The 17,378-nt window shown below is 39.7% G+C and overlaps 1 protein-coding gene across 1 annotated transcript; it reads left to right on the top strand.

Annotated features, from left to right (window-relative positions):
* SNRNP27 (small nuclear ribonucleoprotein U4/U6.U5 subunit 27) lies at positions 1 to 8,634 on the top strand. The gene is made up of 6 exons (XM_014836705.3): positions 1 to 138; positions 1,117 to 1,237; positions 1,960 to 2,072; positions 2,890 to 2,969; positions 6,880 to 6,944; positions 7,991 to 8,634. The coding sequence occupies exons 1-6, from the start codon at positions 105 to 107 to the stop codon at positions 8,043 to 8,045; spliced, it is 468 nt and encodes a 155-aa protein (XP_014692191.1). The 5' UTR covers positions 1 to 104; the 3' UTR covers positions 8,046 to 8,634.
* Positions 8,635 to 17,378: the final 8,744 nt, after the last annotated feature.

The following is a 17,378-nucleotide window of genomic DNA, read 5'->3' as shown; positions in this document are numbered from 1 at the left end:
TCGTTTCGCCGTTTTCCAGTCGGCGGTGAAAGCTCAGTACCCTGCCCCCCGGAAGTTGTTCCACAATCGTTTCCGGGGCGGTGCGGGGTGGAGGAGGGCTCCGGATGGGTCGCAGCCGCAGCCGCTCCCCGCGGCGGGGTGAGTCCAGAAGCAGTTTGGAGGGTCTGGGGCTCGGTCGGAGGCGCGTCCCGACCCCGCCAGTGCGAGGGCAGTGGCGGCGGAGGAGAACCGGGGGTGGAAGGGGGAACGAACACCTGGGCCCTAGATTCTTCAGCCCTCTTGTTTGAAGGCAGGGTTTTTTTTCCCCCTCAAAATTAGAGTTTCGCCAACTCTTTGTCAACCTTATATGACTTTTGTTATACTTGTGGTTGGGGGATTTAGAATCAGACCACGGTTCCCTCGCTAAATTTCTGGGTGACCGTGCGCAAGTCATCCAACCTTTCTGAGTCTCAATTTCCTTAATTAGGAATTGGGGGCAATATTACCTACCTTTAAAAACTGTCACATTCCTTAACATTCAGCATGTGATACTGCCTGGTTCTTAAAAGCTCATTGTTAGTTTCTTTTGCAGTTTATAATAGAGAAATCGATAGTTAGAATTTTGCGTCCAGGGAGCTCACCTGGTAATGTTTTCTGGCCCTCACCCCCGTAAACGAGGTAGTGCGATGTAAAGAACCCAGGACTTCGATTAGGAGATCTAACTTAGACCCTCGGTTCTGCCCCCTGGTTAGATTTTATCACCTTCAACTAGCCAAGACTGGATTTTCTTAAAAGTTAAGTGACGCCGTGATCCACACATGGCTATTAAGCGCTTAAAAAGTGCTTATTCTGAATTAAGAAGTGCTGTTTAAGTGTAGAATACACACCGGATTTCCTTGATTTAGTACCCAAAAAAGGATGTAAAGTCTGTCATCAATAATTTTTTATACTGAGTACATGTTGAAATAGTTTGTATTGGGTGAAATAACATATATTGTTAAAATTAATTCCACTTGCTTCTTTTTACTTTTTTAATGTCACTACTAGAAATGGCTCGCATGATATTTCTCTTGGATAGCTCAGCTCCAGATATTTGAGGTAATTTTGTGGTTGTGTGATTTCGTGTGTTTGTATTAGAGCGTAGGCGGTCCCGGTCCACGTCCCGGGAGAGAGAACGCAGGCGCCGAGAAAGGTCCCGGTCCCGGGAGAGAGATCGGAGAAGGAGCCGCTCTCGATCCCCGCACAGAAGACGCTCCAGGTGAGTGCAGAAAATAACCAAAACTTTCACCACAAGCCTCAGAGAAACTAGTCACTGCCTTTAACTTTGTTTTTATCACTTATAAGAGAATTTACAATTTCATGAAATGAAGGGAACTTAAACTCGCTTTATTCTAAAGCTAACATTTCCATTGGTAAAATGGGGTGTAATTAACACTCTCCATACCCTAGAGTTGCCTTGAGGAGTAAATGAGAAATAATACATGAAAAGCACTCATCAAGGTGTTTGGCAAGAGTAAGAAATAGGTGTTTTGTATTTTTGTTTTGTTTTTTATTAGCTTTTTGGCGATAACCATTTATTCAAGGATGTAATCAAGAATGTGAGATCTTGAAAGAACCTTAGAAAGGGACTCTTGATTCTTGTTAAGTGTCAGTTGCTGTTTAAGTCAACTTTTTGTGTGTTTGTGTCCAATTGTTAGAAACTGCCTAGTTATATTTTTCTGCCTTACAAAAAATTTTTTAGCCCTAGCTATACTGAGTAAGACTGATGATTAAACAGTAAACTGTGTTTTTGATCTTTTGGTAACTATCAGGACCTAGGCAGATCCTTGCACATTCTGCTCTGGGGAGTGGAGCCCTGGTTCTCTGGAGCCTGGCTTTCGCTCAGCCTTTCCCTTTCAGGCACTCATGTATATCTGTGCTGATCGACACATCTCACTGGGTATGTCTCTGTTTCTGACATTTTTACTTGTTAAATATTAGATCCCCAAGACGACATAGATCCACATCTCCTTCCCCTTCTCGATTGAAAGAAAGAAGAGATGAGGAAAAGAAAGAAACAAAAGAAACAAAGAGCAAAGAGCGTCAGATTACTGGTAATGTTGTTAAATAAATAACTGTAGGAAAAATACAGCCTTGTTTAGATAATATCAGTCATGATAAAATTATAAAAGTATAATTTTTGAACATTTAAATATTGTTTTTTATAGTGTTCTTTGCATATGGTTTTAAGATTGTTTTAATTGTTCATTAGTGAGTTGCTGGTTATCTGTGGTGCTCCTAATGTAGGAAGGACAAGTAAAAACATGAGAATATTTTATTTTGGAAGTACTTTCAAAGCCAGTGTCATGCCTGATTTTAAAGGTGGTCCTGCCTAAAGGCTCCAGGCTTGTCCTTTTAAGCAGTCTCTTCAGATGGAGGATAGAGAGCACATTCCTTCCTTGTACCTTAAGTAACATTCTGTCCAAAATGAAGAGGCGTTTTTTTCATTAGACTCAAGTCTTTAGCTAATTGTTTTGTATGTTCTCTGCTGGTGAGGTGGAATGACTGTTAATCTATTGCCATCTCTCTTTTTATATATATAAAATGATAGAGTTAAAAGAATTATCACTCGGGGCCGGCTCCATGGCCGAGTGGTTAAGTTCTCATGCTCCGCTGCAGCAGCCCAGGGTTTGGATCCTGGGCGCGGACATGGCACCGCTCATCAGGCCACGTTGAGGCAGCGTCCCACATCCCACAACTAGAAGGATCTGCAACTAAGATATACAACTATGTACCGGGGGGAGGGTGGGGGAGGTTGGGAAATAAAGCAGGAAAAAAAAAAAAAAAACGAAGATTGGCAACAGTTGTTAGCCCAGGTGCCAATCTTTAAAAAAAAAAATTAAATTAAAAAATTATCACTTACTTTTGCAGAAGAAGACTTAGAGGGCAAAACAGAGGAAGAAATAGAAATGATGAAGCTAATGGGATTTGCCTCCTTTGACTCCACCAAAGTAAGTAAAACATGCAGCCAGTTAAGCATTCTCATTTGAATTAATCCATTATGACTGTCCCATTTTTCCAGATTCTTTTACTATCACTTGTAATTTCTTGCGTTGATACAACTGTCTGTGAGAAGGGCCTTGAGAGTGCAGAGACGGAAGCAGTGAGCTGCTGTTGGAATTCAAGGAGTGTTTGCCTGGGATGTTTGAGCTAGACCTTAAAGGAGATCAGATGAAGAGCAGGAAGATCATTTGAAGTAGAGGAAAGAGCTCATGAAAATACCCTGTAGGTGTGAAGGAGCATAGTGTATTGTGGGAATTTCAAATTCAGTGACTGGTGAAAGGGTGCTGATGGGCTAGTAAGTACGAACGAGGCTAGAAATAGAGGTAGGAGGCAAATCAGTGAGGGCTTTTGATACCGTTAGCCATGCTAAGGCATTCAGAGTTGATTCTTTAGGTATTGTGGAAAGGAAGCAATGATTTTTAAGCAAGGGGATGCCAGGATTCTATGTGTGTTTTAGAAGGATGACCTGGGGTAGCATGGAGGACAGATGGGAGGTGGGTTAGACTGGAGGCAGGAGAACTGCTGAGTTGTGCAAGTGGAAGATGGTGAAGGCCTGAACTGAGAGAAGGGGACGGCAGATTGAGAACCATTCAGGAAGCAGGGGTAGTGGTGGTGGTGGTGGGAGTGGGAGTGAGTAGTCAGTGATGATTCTGAGGTAACAGGATGAAAGACTGGGTGATAGTACGGTTAACCAAGAAAAGATTGTAGAAAGGAGGAATGCTGTGAAACAGGAGAGTGAAATTCAGCTGACAGATAAAGATGACGTTGGGTAGCCGCATACATATCTCATCGCTCAGAAGAAGGGTGGATTGGAGAGTGAATGCTGTCTAGCCTTGATCGTAATACTGGAGAGAATAAGGAAGTGGGGGAGGAAAAAGAGGGAGGGAGATGAAGAGAGGGCTTTTAGGGAGGGAGGGGGAGAGAGTAGAGGGAGATAGGAGTAGAGAAATAAGGGAGGGGGAAATGGAGAGAAAGGAAATGAAAAGAGGGGAAGAGGGGGATGGAGAGAGGGAGCTAGTCAGGATAGACAGGGAGAGTGTGTGTGGAAAGAGAATATATTTTTAAAACTTTGTTTTCTAGAATTTTAAGTCCATTTAGTTTTGCAAATGGAAATTGAGACTTCTGAGGAAAAATGTCAAAAATAATCAACTTCCCCTAATCTCAGATGCTGTAAGAGTTTCTCTCTAACTGATGTGCCATGTAGAGCTCACACGTTTCCTTAAAATGACGGTGTATGACCTAAGAGGAGCACTGGGGCATGACTGTTTTGAGGTGAGAAAATTAAGAATGAGCTCTTGTTCTCTCAAATGGTTATGTGAACCCACTTTTGGAATTTAATTCAGTTTATGTATCAGATTTTTTCCCTTGAATATACCAAATCTTGTTTTCCAAAGAGTATTTTGTAAGTGAAATGGTTTATTGATATATGTATTGGATGAATAAAAATATCTCCAAAGTAAGGCAACTATAATTTTGGTATTTTAGAAGAATAGGAAAGGAATTCAGTGTAATTGTTTTTTTTTTTTTTTGCTATTGCCTGCTGTTACGTTTGAAATCTCTGAGAATCATATGTAAAGATGGAGCCATACTTCACTTTTAAATGTAGTCTGTGCTAACGATGTTTGTTTATAAAGGAAAAATTAGGTGAGAATTCATAGATCCCATAAAAATTATGAAGTACCACCAGAACAAATGATGTCAGTTATTTTTTTTTTTTTTTAAGATTTTTAATTTTTTTTTCCTTTTTCTTCCCAAAGCCTCCCAGTACATAGTTGTATATTCTTCGTTGTGGGTCCTTCTAGTTGTGGCATGTGGGACGCTGCTTCAGTGTGGTTTGATGAGCAGTGCCATGTCCGCGCCCAGGATTCAAACCAACGAAACACTGGGCCGCCTGCAGCGGAGTGCGCGAACTTAACCACTCGGCCACGGGGCCAGCCCCGATGTCAGTTATTTTTTTAATGACATCTACATGGATGTTAATTTAGTTCTTATGCAGTTGGCTTCATGACTATTGATTGTAAAATCCCTCAGCCCGTTTCTGTTTTTCAGTAACGTGTATCTTATGATATTTCATCATTGATCTATGGTGGCACCTTTTCATATGCCAATGTAATCACTTATTTTCCCTTCCATTTTAACATTCCAGAAAGTTTCAAAGTTTGGTTATGTTTATTAATGGAAAATTTTCTTTTCTAGCATGTAAATGAAAATAGGGCTAATAACATACAACTCTGCAAATAGTTTTCAAAAATTAGTAAACCTTGGGGCCAGCCCAGTGGCACAGCAGTTAAGTTCGCACGTTCCGCTTTGGCAGCCCGGGGTTCGCTGGTTCGGATCCCAGGTGCAGACATGGCACCCCTTGTCAAGCCATGCTGTGGTAGGTGTCCCACATATAAAGTAGAGAAAGATAGGCACAGATGTTAGCTCAGGGCCCGTCTCCCTCAGCAAAAAGAGGAGGATTGGCGGCAGATGTTAGCTCAGGGCTAATCTTCCTCAAAAAAAAAAAAAAGAAAGAAAAATTAGTAAACCTTTAGGAATTGAACTTAGTAAAAAGGTGAGCATCATTTACTCTTTTTCCAAGCCAGTCTTTCCAGCTCATGCCTATTTCCTGTTCTTGGGAGGTCAAAATAATACACCTCCTGTAATTTACCCAATATCGCACCCCACCACCGCCCTACCACAAAATGTAGTAAAAATAGGACTAGAAAAGGAAGACCAAATATATTTATTTTAGTTCAACTTCAAATATTTACCTCACCTGTGCATGCCTTTAGGTCAGTGGATAGGAATACTTTTTTGGCCCTAAATCAGATATCTAATAAGTATACCACACAGATAGGGTACACTCCCATGAGTAATAATGGGGTAGGGGGGCGTTGGGGGTCTTGTGTGTGTGTGTGTTTGAGATGGCATTGACCAGTGATGTTCAAACGTTTAACTGAGTCATTTTCTGAGCACCTAGAAGTGCAGTAGCTTAGGATGTCTGAAGGGCAAGGTGACTTGCAGCCATATCCCTCCATCAAGAAGCTTGCAGTCTCATAGGAGAAATAATACCATGTATATGCATCATGATAGTGCAGGGGAGAAAATGGGGGATATTGTGAGGAAACCACAGTTAACTTTCTCTGGGAGTTAGAGAAGAGGGTGCTTCCTAGCAGCTCAGTCATTTGGATTGGGCAGAACGATGGATAAGAAACAGAGTTGAAGATTGGATGGAGGTTGGGAAAGCAGTTCAGGCCTAAGGAACGGCAAGTGGTGTGGTGAGTTGGCTGAATCAAAAAGACTCATCAAGCAGTTAGTGATAAAGAGGGTAAATGCCACATAAGTAAGGTCGATATAGAAGTTGACACAATATTAGCATCTGTTATCCTGTATTCTGATTCTTGATTTAAAAATCAAAATTGCAAGGCCTGTGTAAGAAATGAGATTTAGATGAATGGTGACTGTGAGAATGCTGTGAGCTAAAGTCGTAAGTTAAATTTTGTGTGAATGTGAATATTTCTAGAAAAATATCCGTAACTTGTATTTGATTTCAAAGAATTTTTTTGACCAAAAAAGGTTAGGATCTGCTACCCTGTTTCCCTGCATGCCTTGCACATAATACATATACCATGAATGTTTGTTGATTTAAATATTGTTTCAGTTGCTTATGTGTGACTATAAAAATGTGAACATAGAGTTGTAACACTTGGGGGTTCATAGGATATCATCAGGATCTAAAAATTCTCTTTCTCTGATTGGATTACCCCATACTTAAATGGATCTTGCCATTTAAATGTGTCTATAAGATCCAGCTCTGCATCAGGGCATTTAATATATCCTTTCTGTTTTTAATATTTGTTTATTGCTTTCCTCCAGGGGAAAAAGGTGGATGGCTCTGTAAATGCTTATGCCATAAATGTGTCTCAGAAGAGGAAGTACAGGTATGCATAGCCCCCATTATTATGTTTGAACTCATGATATAAATTATGTGCTTGGGAAAAAATTTATTGTGGGATAATTGTGTTTACAGGAAATGTAGCAGTTTTCCATATAGTCCCTTGTTTTAATAGTTTCTGTACTGTCCCTTGTTTTAATCTTCCCTGCTTATGTTCTGATATGTTAAAATAATTTCCAATTTACATATGAATTAAGAACTATTATAGAGAAGGATAGTTGGTGTAAATAATTTAGTGCTATAGATAGTTCTCTCGATTCAAAACAGCATAGTCTCAAGTCTTTAGACTTTAATTTCCTTATAATTATAGGTTTAAAATAGATCCCTCTTGAATTATTTACCTAGATTGATTGTGTAAGGATTTCACCTGTAAATATATTCTTCTGTTAAGTATAGGCGTATTTTATTAATACCATAGAACAAACCAATCCATACTTGAAATCTCCCTGAGTTCCTGATGAAATGAAAAGTCGAGACATCTTCAAACATTGCCTTTCTCTCTACCTTTATCGCTAATGAAAGACTAATACTCCAATTAATTTAGAATATGAATAATGTGATTGAGACTCCTGTGAGTTAAGTTACAGGAATTATCTCGACAGTCCTTTGTAAAATTACCTTCAAGTAAAGTCGTAAGGGGAGAACTAGTACAGTGTGAGATCGTGTTTGCTTGATGGGTACCTTTTTTTAAACTCTTCTCTATTTTCTTAAACTAGAAGTTTGATGTTACCTGAAATAGATATACATTGTCAATTGATTTTTTTTTAAGTCTGTAGAATCTTCTTAAGTAGTTTTGAAAGTATATTTCCATACTTCTATTTGGATTTTAAACAAATCTAAAAGGTTTTGGCTTATTTTAAAAGTGAAATAACCTCTTTTTAATGAGCATTAAATAACCTTGAATACTTCTTACCCTAGACTTTGCCATTTTAAAGATGATTTATAGGTTTAATCTCTGAAGCATATGATTATTCTTTTAATAAGAGGAGTCCAGAATTTTTTTTTAATAAACAATAAATTTTCTTGTTGTAGGCAGTACATGAATCGAAAAGGTGGATTCAACAGACCTTTGGATTTCATTGCATGAGAATTGAAATGCTGAAAAATGATTTTTCCCCTCATCTTGATTAGAAGAGTGGATTTTGTATTTAATAAGCATCAAAAACAGGATCACAGTCCTTCAGCCTTGGAAAGTAAGAGAATTCTATTTATGATGTGTGTACTTCACTTATCCTGCCTCAAAAGAAGAAAAGTTAAAACATTACATTTTTTTCTTTTAGGAAATATCACTTGGGGCAATCATCAACCCCATTTTTTTTGTCCTTATTCCTATGGAAGCTATATGTGTTTTCTTTTCGGACACTCTTTAGGACTTTTTAAAACACATAAAAGTAATTGGGATGTATGTTTCTCAAATAAAGCAATATTTCTACCCTTTTGTATTTGGTAAATATTTTTATTAGTAGATAGCAGAGTCTCCCTACACATTTTCTTTTTTCATACATAGATTCAGATAATCAAGATTCTCTGTAGTTTAAATATTAGAAGAATGAAAAAGTATAACTAGATTTTTGTATTTTCTGTGTTTTTTCCCTCAAATACCATTTATTGTTTTCTCTCTAATTTAAAAGCAATACGTGCTTATTGTAAAAAAAAAACTTGAGAGAAACCAAAAAGTAAAAAGAAAAGCCAAAAATCACCTGTAATCTGCTCCCAGAAATAATCAGTGTTAATATTTTGGTGTATGTCTTTCCAGGCTCCTATGGGTGTGTGTTTCCTACCCCTACCCGTGAGATCAAAATGTATATGCTGTTCTCTTTTGCTAATCCTTTTTCTCCCATGTGCTGTGTACATTTTTTAAATACTCTTACATATTCTTTGGAAACTTAGCTTTTAGTAGCTACTTGGTTGTACCATAAATTACTAATTAATCTTTTATTGGTGAACATTGGCTTCCCTCCCCTGACTTGCTGTTAGAATTAAAACTGTGAGTAGTATCCCTGTTGCATAGATCTTTTTGTACTTGTTGTTTTATTTCCTTGGGTTCAGTTCTTAGATGTGGCATTGCTGGGTGAGATAAAGGTGTGTGTGTGCACACTTTAAGGCTTTTGATATGTATGGCTAGAAAGGTAACAATTGACTTTAACCAGTAAAGTATGAGCATTTCCATTTCATGTATGTGCACCAACATTGGGTGTAATAATGTTTTTAAAGTTTCCAATCTGAGCCAACCCTAATGGCCTAGTGGTTAAAGTTCGGCATGCTCTGCTTCAGCGGCCCAGGTTCAGTTTCCCAGGCCCGGAACCCCGCCACTTGTCTGTCAGTAGCCACGTTGTGGCCGGGGCTCACACAGAAGAACGAGAAGAACTTAAACTATACACAACTATGTACTGGGCCTTTGCAGGGTGTCGGGGTGTGGGGTGAAGGAAGAAAAAGGATAAAGGTTGGCAACAGATGTTAGGTTAGGGCAAATCTTCCCCTACAAAAAAAAAAAAGTTTCCAATCTGATGGGTAAAATAATGGTATTTGGTTTTAATTTGTTTAATTTCTAGAGAGGACAAACATTTTAAAAATGTGTTAGCCGTACATATTTCTTTTGTAAAATGCAAATTCCAAATCTTGGATCCATTTGCCTATTGGCAAGTTTTTCTTTTTCTTATTTGAAGGAAGCTCTTTTTATGTTGAAGATAATAATGATTACTCATTTTGTTTTATATCTCGCTGATATTTGAGGCTTTGTGGTTAGATTTTAAATTTTGGGTTTTTGAGTAGTACAGACACACAGAACATAGTTCAGACAGCACAAAGGGTTTATAGCAACAAGATAATTGTATATCTTTTTAGAGATATTCCATATATACACAAACATAATATAGATGGATATATTTTATTTTATTCACTCTACTCACTGTTTTGCACCTAGTTCTTTTTCCTTTATTAGTACATGTTAAGGTTATCAGTACATGTAATATTGCCTCTTTTTTTTTTTTAAGGGCAGCAATTATAGTCCCGTGTAGGATGGACTATAATTTATTTTAACTAATTCCCCATTGATGGACATTCAAGTTGTTTCTAATCTTTTATTTTTTGAAAAAATTGTATAATCACTATCTTTGAATGTACATAATTTTACAACTTTCTTTAGCTGGATTTTTAAATCCTTATTGCATCTGAAATTTGATCACCCTATTGTAGTTCTTCAAAAGCTTTCCTGGTAAATTAGTCCCAGGTAAAGAAAATAGTAGTAATATGACTGCATTGCATAATACAGTGTATAGAGCACCTTGGTTCATTTAATCCTTATGAGATAGAGCAGGTGCTGTTATCTCCATTTCCCAGATGAGAAAGCTGAGGCTATTCAGACCATAAAGGCAGAAATTTTTGGTTTTTATACCACCTGCTGCCTTCTGTACTTAAATATTTGAATGTGCTGCATCACTTGCGCAACTTGTAGTACCCATTGCACAAGTGTCACTGCCCCAGGCAGTTGGGTGATTTTGCTTGGACTTTTTCCCAGCTGAGCTAAATAGACTCTCATACCCCCACCCACCAAAATGTTGTGTATCTATAAATTATCTCTGACACAGACTACTTGTGACCACATTTGTGCACACCTAAGGAAAGCAGACCCAATTGTTGTGTAATAGGGAAGGTAAAACTTCTGGGATGAAATAATATGCCCCAAACCCAATTATTGGTTTTTGGACTGACATCTTATTGTGGTGTTAGTAGAGATTTGACTTGAGATCCTCAAGGCAGCATTCTTTCTAAAGAAATAATCTGACAATATCTGGTAGGTCAATAAATTTGCTCTCCTTGAACTAACACCAAAAAAATGAAAGAGGAAGAAATCTTTGAAAGTCAAAGATAAGACACCTCTGATCCTAAAAGAAGTCTTGGTTTGAAGGAAATTTTATCCATCACATCATCTGATTCTGTAAGAATAACAAAGATGGAACATCCTTTTTTTCCTCTAACAGGCTGCTGCCTCTCAGAGGACATAAATTGCGCCAAGTCGTCTTTTTCTAAGTATCTTCAGTGTCAGAGTGCTCCAGGACTCAACCCCTGGACTCTGCAGTCTCTTGCCGGGTCACCCATTCATGTGACTTCAAACATCTTCTGCCATGGCTCTCAAATTTATACTTCCAGCCGTACCATTTTACTGAATTCCAGGCTTGTATATGCACCTAAATTATTAGGCACCTCAAATTTAAGATTAACTGAACTCTCGTTTCCCTGCCCAGTCATCTTCTCTGAGGCTTCCCTCTCTCAATACGTGGCCCCTCCATTCACTCCTTTGCTTAGACCAGAATCCTTAGGGTCATCTTTCACTCCTCTCTTTCTCCCAGGCTTCACATCTCTCTCATTAACAAGTCCTTTTGGCTCTAACCTCAAGAGTATATTTTGAATCCAAACAGCGTTTGTTTTTGTTTTTGTTTTTTTCAGGTTTATTGCGGTATAATTGACATGTACAGTTTTAAGATGTTTGAAGTGTACATCATGTTGATTCAATATACATTGAATCAAAGCACTTTTCACCACCTGTGCTAACCTAAGCCATCTCTCTTGCCTGGACTACTGCAGTTAGCCCCCCATAGGTCTGTTTCCTTCTCTTGCTGCCTCAGCTTATTCTCCACCCAACAGTAGAGGTGAACGTTTTAAAATGTGCATCAGGTCACATTGCTCCTGGCTCTGATGGTTTTCTATCAATTAGAATAAGTCTTTACAGTCTGGACCCTGGCTTCCTGCAGCCTCATCCCCTTGCTACCGCACTCTGTTGGTGGCCTCTTTGCTTTTCCTTAAGAACAGATATGCGTCTACCTCAAGAGTCTTCCCACTTGGTCCTCCTCCTGGAATGTTCCTCCCTCCCCCACCCCCCAGCTTTACAGGAGTAGCTTCTTTATTTGGTTCAGGTCTCTGCTCAAAATAAGATCATTCCTGATCACCCTATCCAAAATAGGAAACTCCCTTCCCTCTCTATCCCTTTACTCTGCTTTATTCTTTTTTTTTTTTAACATTTAAAAAATCAAGAAAAAATTCATCCTTTTCAAAGTATATTATTTCAGTGGGTTTTAGTATATTTACAGAGTTATGTATGCATCACCACTAATTCTAAAACATTTCATCACCCTGAAAAGAAACCCCAAACCCATTAACAGTCACTCTTCATCCATCCCCACCCACCTCCACCCCAGAAATCACTAATGTACTGTCTGTCTCTAAAGACATGCCTATTCTGGACATTTTCACATAATAAATGACATTTCATATAGAGGTTCCCCCACTATCTGAAAGTAGAGCGTGTCTGTGAAAACTTTCATAAGCCAAAATGGCATTAATCGAAGAAGCAAATACCGTTAGTTCATAGGGGACAATTTTTTGAGTGCTCCCAGACCCCAAAAATAACCTAGCAAAATAAGTGGAGATAAAGCCAGATGCCACAGAGTTCAAAGCTATGGCGGCTTGATGCTGAGATGCTGAGTGTAGTTTCCGGGAAGGAGCTTGGCGGCGCCACTCTCGCTGCTCAGGGTGCACACTGCCCCTATAAGGACTCGCTGCAAAACAAACGCTGAACGCTGTTTTCGATTTTCACTCTTTCTTGTAAAAGTGAAAATCCTCTTTAGATTTCTTTGGGTTAGCAAAAACAGTGTTTAGTGTAGGTCTTCTGTAAAAGCGAAGTGACGTAAAGCGAACTTTTAAATAGTGGTGGAAACCTGTTAATGGAATCATACAACATGTGGCCTTTTGTGTCTGGCTTCTTTCGCTTAGCATAATGTTTTCAAGATCCATCCATGTTGTAGTGTGTGTGGGGACTTCATTCCTTTTCATGACTGAATAATATCTTATTCTGTGGATATACCACATTTTTATTTATAATTCATCAGTTGATGGGCATTTGGCTTGTTCCACTTATTTGGCTATTATGAATAATGCTGCTATGACCAGTCCTATACAAGTTTTTGTATGAACATAATGTTTTCACTTCTCTTGGGTATATAACCAGGAGTGGAATTACTGAGTCGTAGAGTAACTATGTGTAACTTTTCGAGACACTGTCAAACTGTTTTCCACCAGTAGTGTATGAGGCTTCCAGTTTCTGCACATGCTCTGCAACATTTCCCTTTCCTTGTAGCTTATCACTGCCTGACACACACTGTGTTCATGTATTACTGTCTGGTTCTTCCGCTAGCCATCAAGCTCTGAGAAGTGGAGCTGCTGACTTGTTTGCTGCTGTAGCCCCAGTACCACACGCTGCCTGGCACAGAGTAAAGCACTCAATAAATATCAGTTGAATTCGTGAATATAGTTCAGTAGCCATTTTTCACTTAACCACATCCCTTGAGTTCTTTGTTAACCTTTAGTTACCCAAGTAATAAATGAATACATTTTCTTGTAAAAATTTTAAAACATGTCAGCTAAATCCCTTTTGAACAGTACCCACAGTTCTAGTCCTCTTGCCCCTTCTTCCCTGTGAATCTTTTGTAGTATATCCTTCCAGACTTTTTGTCTATGCATGTATGTGTTGGAAATGAGGAACATAATTTGGGCTTTTTTTTTTTACACAAATAATTTGCCGTAGGGATCATTTTACAACTTCCTTATTTCCTCAACAATGCCTTGGAGATCCTTCCATGCCAGTATATGTACCTCTACCTTTTTTAAACTACTAGTGTCTTGTGTAATGTATATATCACTGTTTAGCCATTGCTCTGTTTTTAAAAACACAAATAGGGGCCAGCCCAGTGGCACAGCAGTTAAGTTAGCACGTTCTGCTTCTTGGCAGCCCCGGGTTCACCGGTTCGGATCCCTGTGCGGACATGGCACCACTTGGCAAAAAGCCATGCTGTTGTGGGCATCCCACATATAACGTAGAGGAAGATGGGCATGGATGTTAGCTCAGGGCCAGCCTTCCTCAGTGAAAAGAGGAGTGCTGGCCACAGATGTTAGCTCAGGGCTAATCTTCCTCAAAAAAAACCCCAAATATTTGTGGAATAACTAATTTTTGCAAAGCAGCATTTTTAAAGGTATTTAAAATTAATATGATACTGGATATCATGAAGTAGCCACAAAGAAGGGGATTGACAATTATTGACCTAGAAAATTCCATCCTGATTTTTACACTTCAAAGAACAACATCAATTCCTTGAAAACTTGTAAAACAAAATTCATATTAATGTCATAGTGGTTAACTATGTCCAGCTCATAGTGTCAAACTTGGTTATAAATAGAGTGTTTTAATTCCACAGTTTGGGAACTTTTTAGACATTTAAGGATTATACTGTAACAGTTGTCTTCCCTGCTGCTCTGAGGCACTCACTAAAGAGGCATCTCTCTCAGAACTCCCATAGCATTCATTTTATTTTATTTTTAAGATTTTTAATTGCTTTTTTATTTTTTTCTTCTCCCCAAAGCCCCCCAGTACATAGTTGTATATTTAGTTGTGGGTCCTTCCAGTTGCGGCATCTGGGATGCCACCTCAGCATGGCCTGGTGAGTGGTGCCATGTCCCCGCCCAGGATCCAAACTGGTGAAACCCTGGGCCACCAAAGCAGAGCGGGGAACTTAACCACTCGGCCCCCCGGGCCAGCCCCCATCCCATAGCATTTAATGAACCTGCTGCTCAGCATTGGCATTTACATACAATCCTATGCCCACCTGAAGTGTAAGCCCCTCACAGGAAGGAGACTGGGGCTTTCTGAAAGGCGCGGTAAAAGTTATCTGACAAGTATAATGTGTTATGTCTTAGTGCTTCCCTATTTTCAACATTTTTTTTTTACTTCCAATTTTGATTAGTTTATCTTGATCCTTGCTCGAAGACATAAAATATTGTCAGCCCATGTTTATGCTATTACACATAGCTTTTTATTTAAAATTCTCTTCATAAAATATGGGTTCAGACATTTCCTGATTTTTATTTTCGGAGTTTGTCCTTATCAGTCACTGCTTATGTAATGCCTTTGAGGTGCTAAGTGCTGGGGGTTACCCCGGGTTACCCCGTCTACTTTGTTTTAGGATTTTCAGCTTTCTTCAAAACCTGTACTTTGAGATTATTTTATTTAACTAGTCATTGTATACATTTGTGTAAAATAATTTCTAGAAAAACAAAACCAAACCTTTGTTTGATGCTGACTGCTTGATTTCCAGTAGATGGCACCAAATACTCTTTGAAGTCCTTCATGACGCTAATTCCTAGTTGGTGTTGCTGGCCAATTGATCATTTAGCGCCAGGGAACGGAAAGGATCCATTCTTTAGTCTAATTCTCTGATTGTTATATAATTTAGTATTTTTATTTGGAGTTTTAGACCTGTTGGTGTTTAAATGATTAATTTACTATTTCTGACTCAGATTTCAACCTTTTTTCCTTTTTTATAAGCGTGATTTTCAATCAGGTTGTTTCTAGGGGGAGGATCATAATATTGAAAAAAGACTGGGTTAAAAAAAGAGTTGAGGGTAAGAGAAAGAATAGAGAGAGATGCTGAATGTTCATAAAATCAAAGAGAAAATATAAAAGTATACAAAATCCAAAATTTAGGTAGTGAAATCAGTGTTTTTACTATTGGTAGTTTTGGTACTTTAGAATTTATTCATTTCATTATGATTTTCAGTTTTACAAATAACTTGCAATTAAAAAATGCTCTTTAAAAATGTATCTCCATTCTCATTTCCAGCCTTTTGTGCTTTCTTGAAACCCTTTGTCTTCAGTATATTTATTAGTTTTCATAAAGAAACAGGTTTTAGATCCAGTTAACCATTAAAACCAGAAAATATGTTTCCCATATATCAGGCATGGTTTACTACGTTTATTCTACTTATTAATTCTATTGAGTTTTCTTAATTTTAATGATTTGTCAACTATTAAAAAGGACACGTTTAAAAATTTCCCATTATGTACGTTTTTCTTTCTTTTTCCCTTGTGTTTGAGTGTCGGTGTTTTGTAACTCAATCTGGAAATCCATTTCTTAACTGTCTTGTTTTTTAGCACAACTAGCAGTGGGACATTGGTAGCACCGGCTGGGCGTGAGACACATCTAGTTTCAGTTTCCATCTCTTGTGGAATGGATGGCCATTTAGCTTCTCTGGGCCTCAGTTTCCTCATGAGCAAAATGTAATAACCTACCTAATGGGGTTATATTCAGGATTAGAGATAATATAAGTGAATTACCAGATTAAGCTATTATTGTCATATATTGTCAACAATAAACTTTAAAAAAATCTTTGTGAAATATGTGCGAGCTTTATTCATTTCTATATTCAGGACTCTCAATTTACCAAGACACTTGTTACTACTTTTTAAAATGGAGATGTCAACGTATTAACAATGTAACTTGGGTGTCGAGATAGCTTTCATCTGAAAAATCTTGATAGGCTTAGGGAACAATCCTTAAACTTTTTAGTTCTATATACGTTTATATTGGTACCACCCCCCCACACAAACACCATTTAAAGACGTCTTGAAAAGGAAGTATTTCTTTGAATGTTTTCATTTAAAACGAGAAGACGACAAGACTCTGAAAGAGATTTGTGTCAAAGAATCTCGGGATTCAACGTCATTCTGTTGGTACAGGAGGTTTCCGAGCTTTTAAAACCCACTCTCGTGAGAAAGTAACTGTGCCAGCACTCGGGGGAGGGACGGGAGTGCCTTTGGCGAGCTCAGTGCTCTATACAGCCGCCCGATTCTAGCGCTTTCTGAGGAGAGAAAGCGCTGGGCGGCGAGCGTTTAATACGAGCCAGGCTTTTCCCTCAAGCCCCACAGCCACGTGGCGCCCGCTGGCTGCCGGCGCCGCTCTCCCTTCAGGGGGATTCGCGGCGGGGCCCTCAGCCACCCGGTTCCCGGGAAGCCTGGAGCCGCGGCCGCCAGACCCAGGGCTCCGGCCTCGAACCCGAGCGGGGCAGAGCGCTCAGGCGACGCTCGGGGCCAGCCTTCCACTCGAGAGACTCCCGGCAGCTCCCGGAACTTTTCCCCGGAGACAGGTCCCGGCAACAGGTCCACGCCGGGTGAAGCCGAGCTCCGCGGCGGCCGGAGAATCAGCGCCGCCCGGCACCCGGGTCTGCCCTCCCAGCCAATGCCAAGGTCCGGGGAGGAGGAGTGGCCACCAGCCACTCAGGGCTCGCCGGGCCTGCAGAAAGGTGACGTCATCGTACTGGGAGGTTTCAGAAGGCTCCACCAATGGGAGGCAGGCGAAGTGGCTCGCTTTCTGTAGCTCTTGACCAATACTAACAAAGTCAAAGTGGGCCTGGTTGTCGGTATAGAACCAATGGAAAACAGGGAGGGAGCAAGAGGCGGAGTTGCGAATCCTGTCACCAATTGGAAAGAGGGGGTGGAGCCCGGACCTTGTCAAGCGTGGCCAACGAGTGAGAGGAGCGGACCCTGGGGGCGGGGTCCTGATGCCCTCCCCCAATCGGACAAGGCCAGGGGCGG

Source organism: Equus asinus, chromosome 6, assembly GCF_041296235.1.
Source record: "Equus asinus isolate D_3611 breed Donkey chromosome 6, EquAss-T2T_v2, whole genome shotgun sequence".
Taxonomy (NCBI): Eukaryota; Metazoa; Chordata; class Mammalia; order Perissodactyla; family Equidae; genus Equus; species Equus asinus.
The sequence above is the reverse complement of the archived record's forward strand: the minus strand, read 5'-3'. Positions and strand labels throughout refer to the sequence as shown.

What these genes read in the sequence shown, in the direction of transcription:
- SNRNP27 (XM_014836705.3), top strand. Translation starts at nt 105, where the DNA reads ATGGGTCGCAGCCGCAGCCGCTCCCCGCGGCGGG. An exon ending in CCGCACAGAAGACGCTCCAG is followed by an intron (nt 1,238 to 1,959) that starts GTGAGTGCAGAA and finishes GTTAAATATTAG; the next exon opens with ATCCCCAAGACGACATAGAT. An exon ending in CAAAGAGCGTCAGATTACTG is followed by an intron (nt 2,073 to 2,889) that starts GTAATGTTGTTA and finishes TTACTTTTGCAG; the next exon opens with AAGAAGACTTAGAGGGCAAA.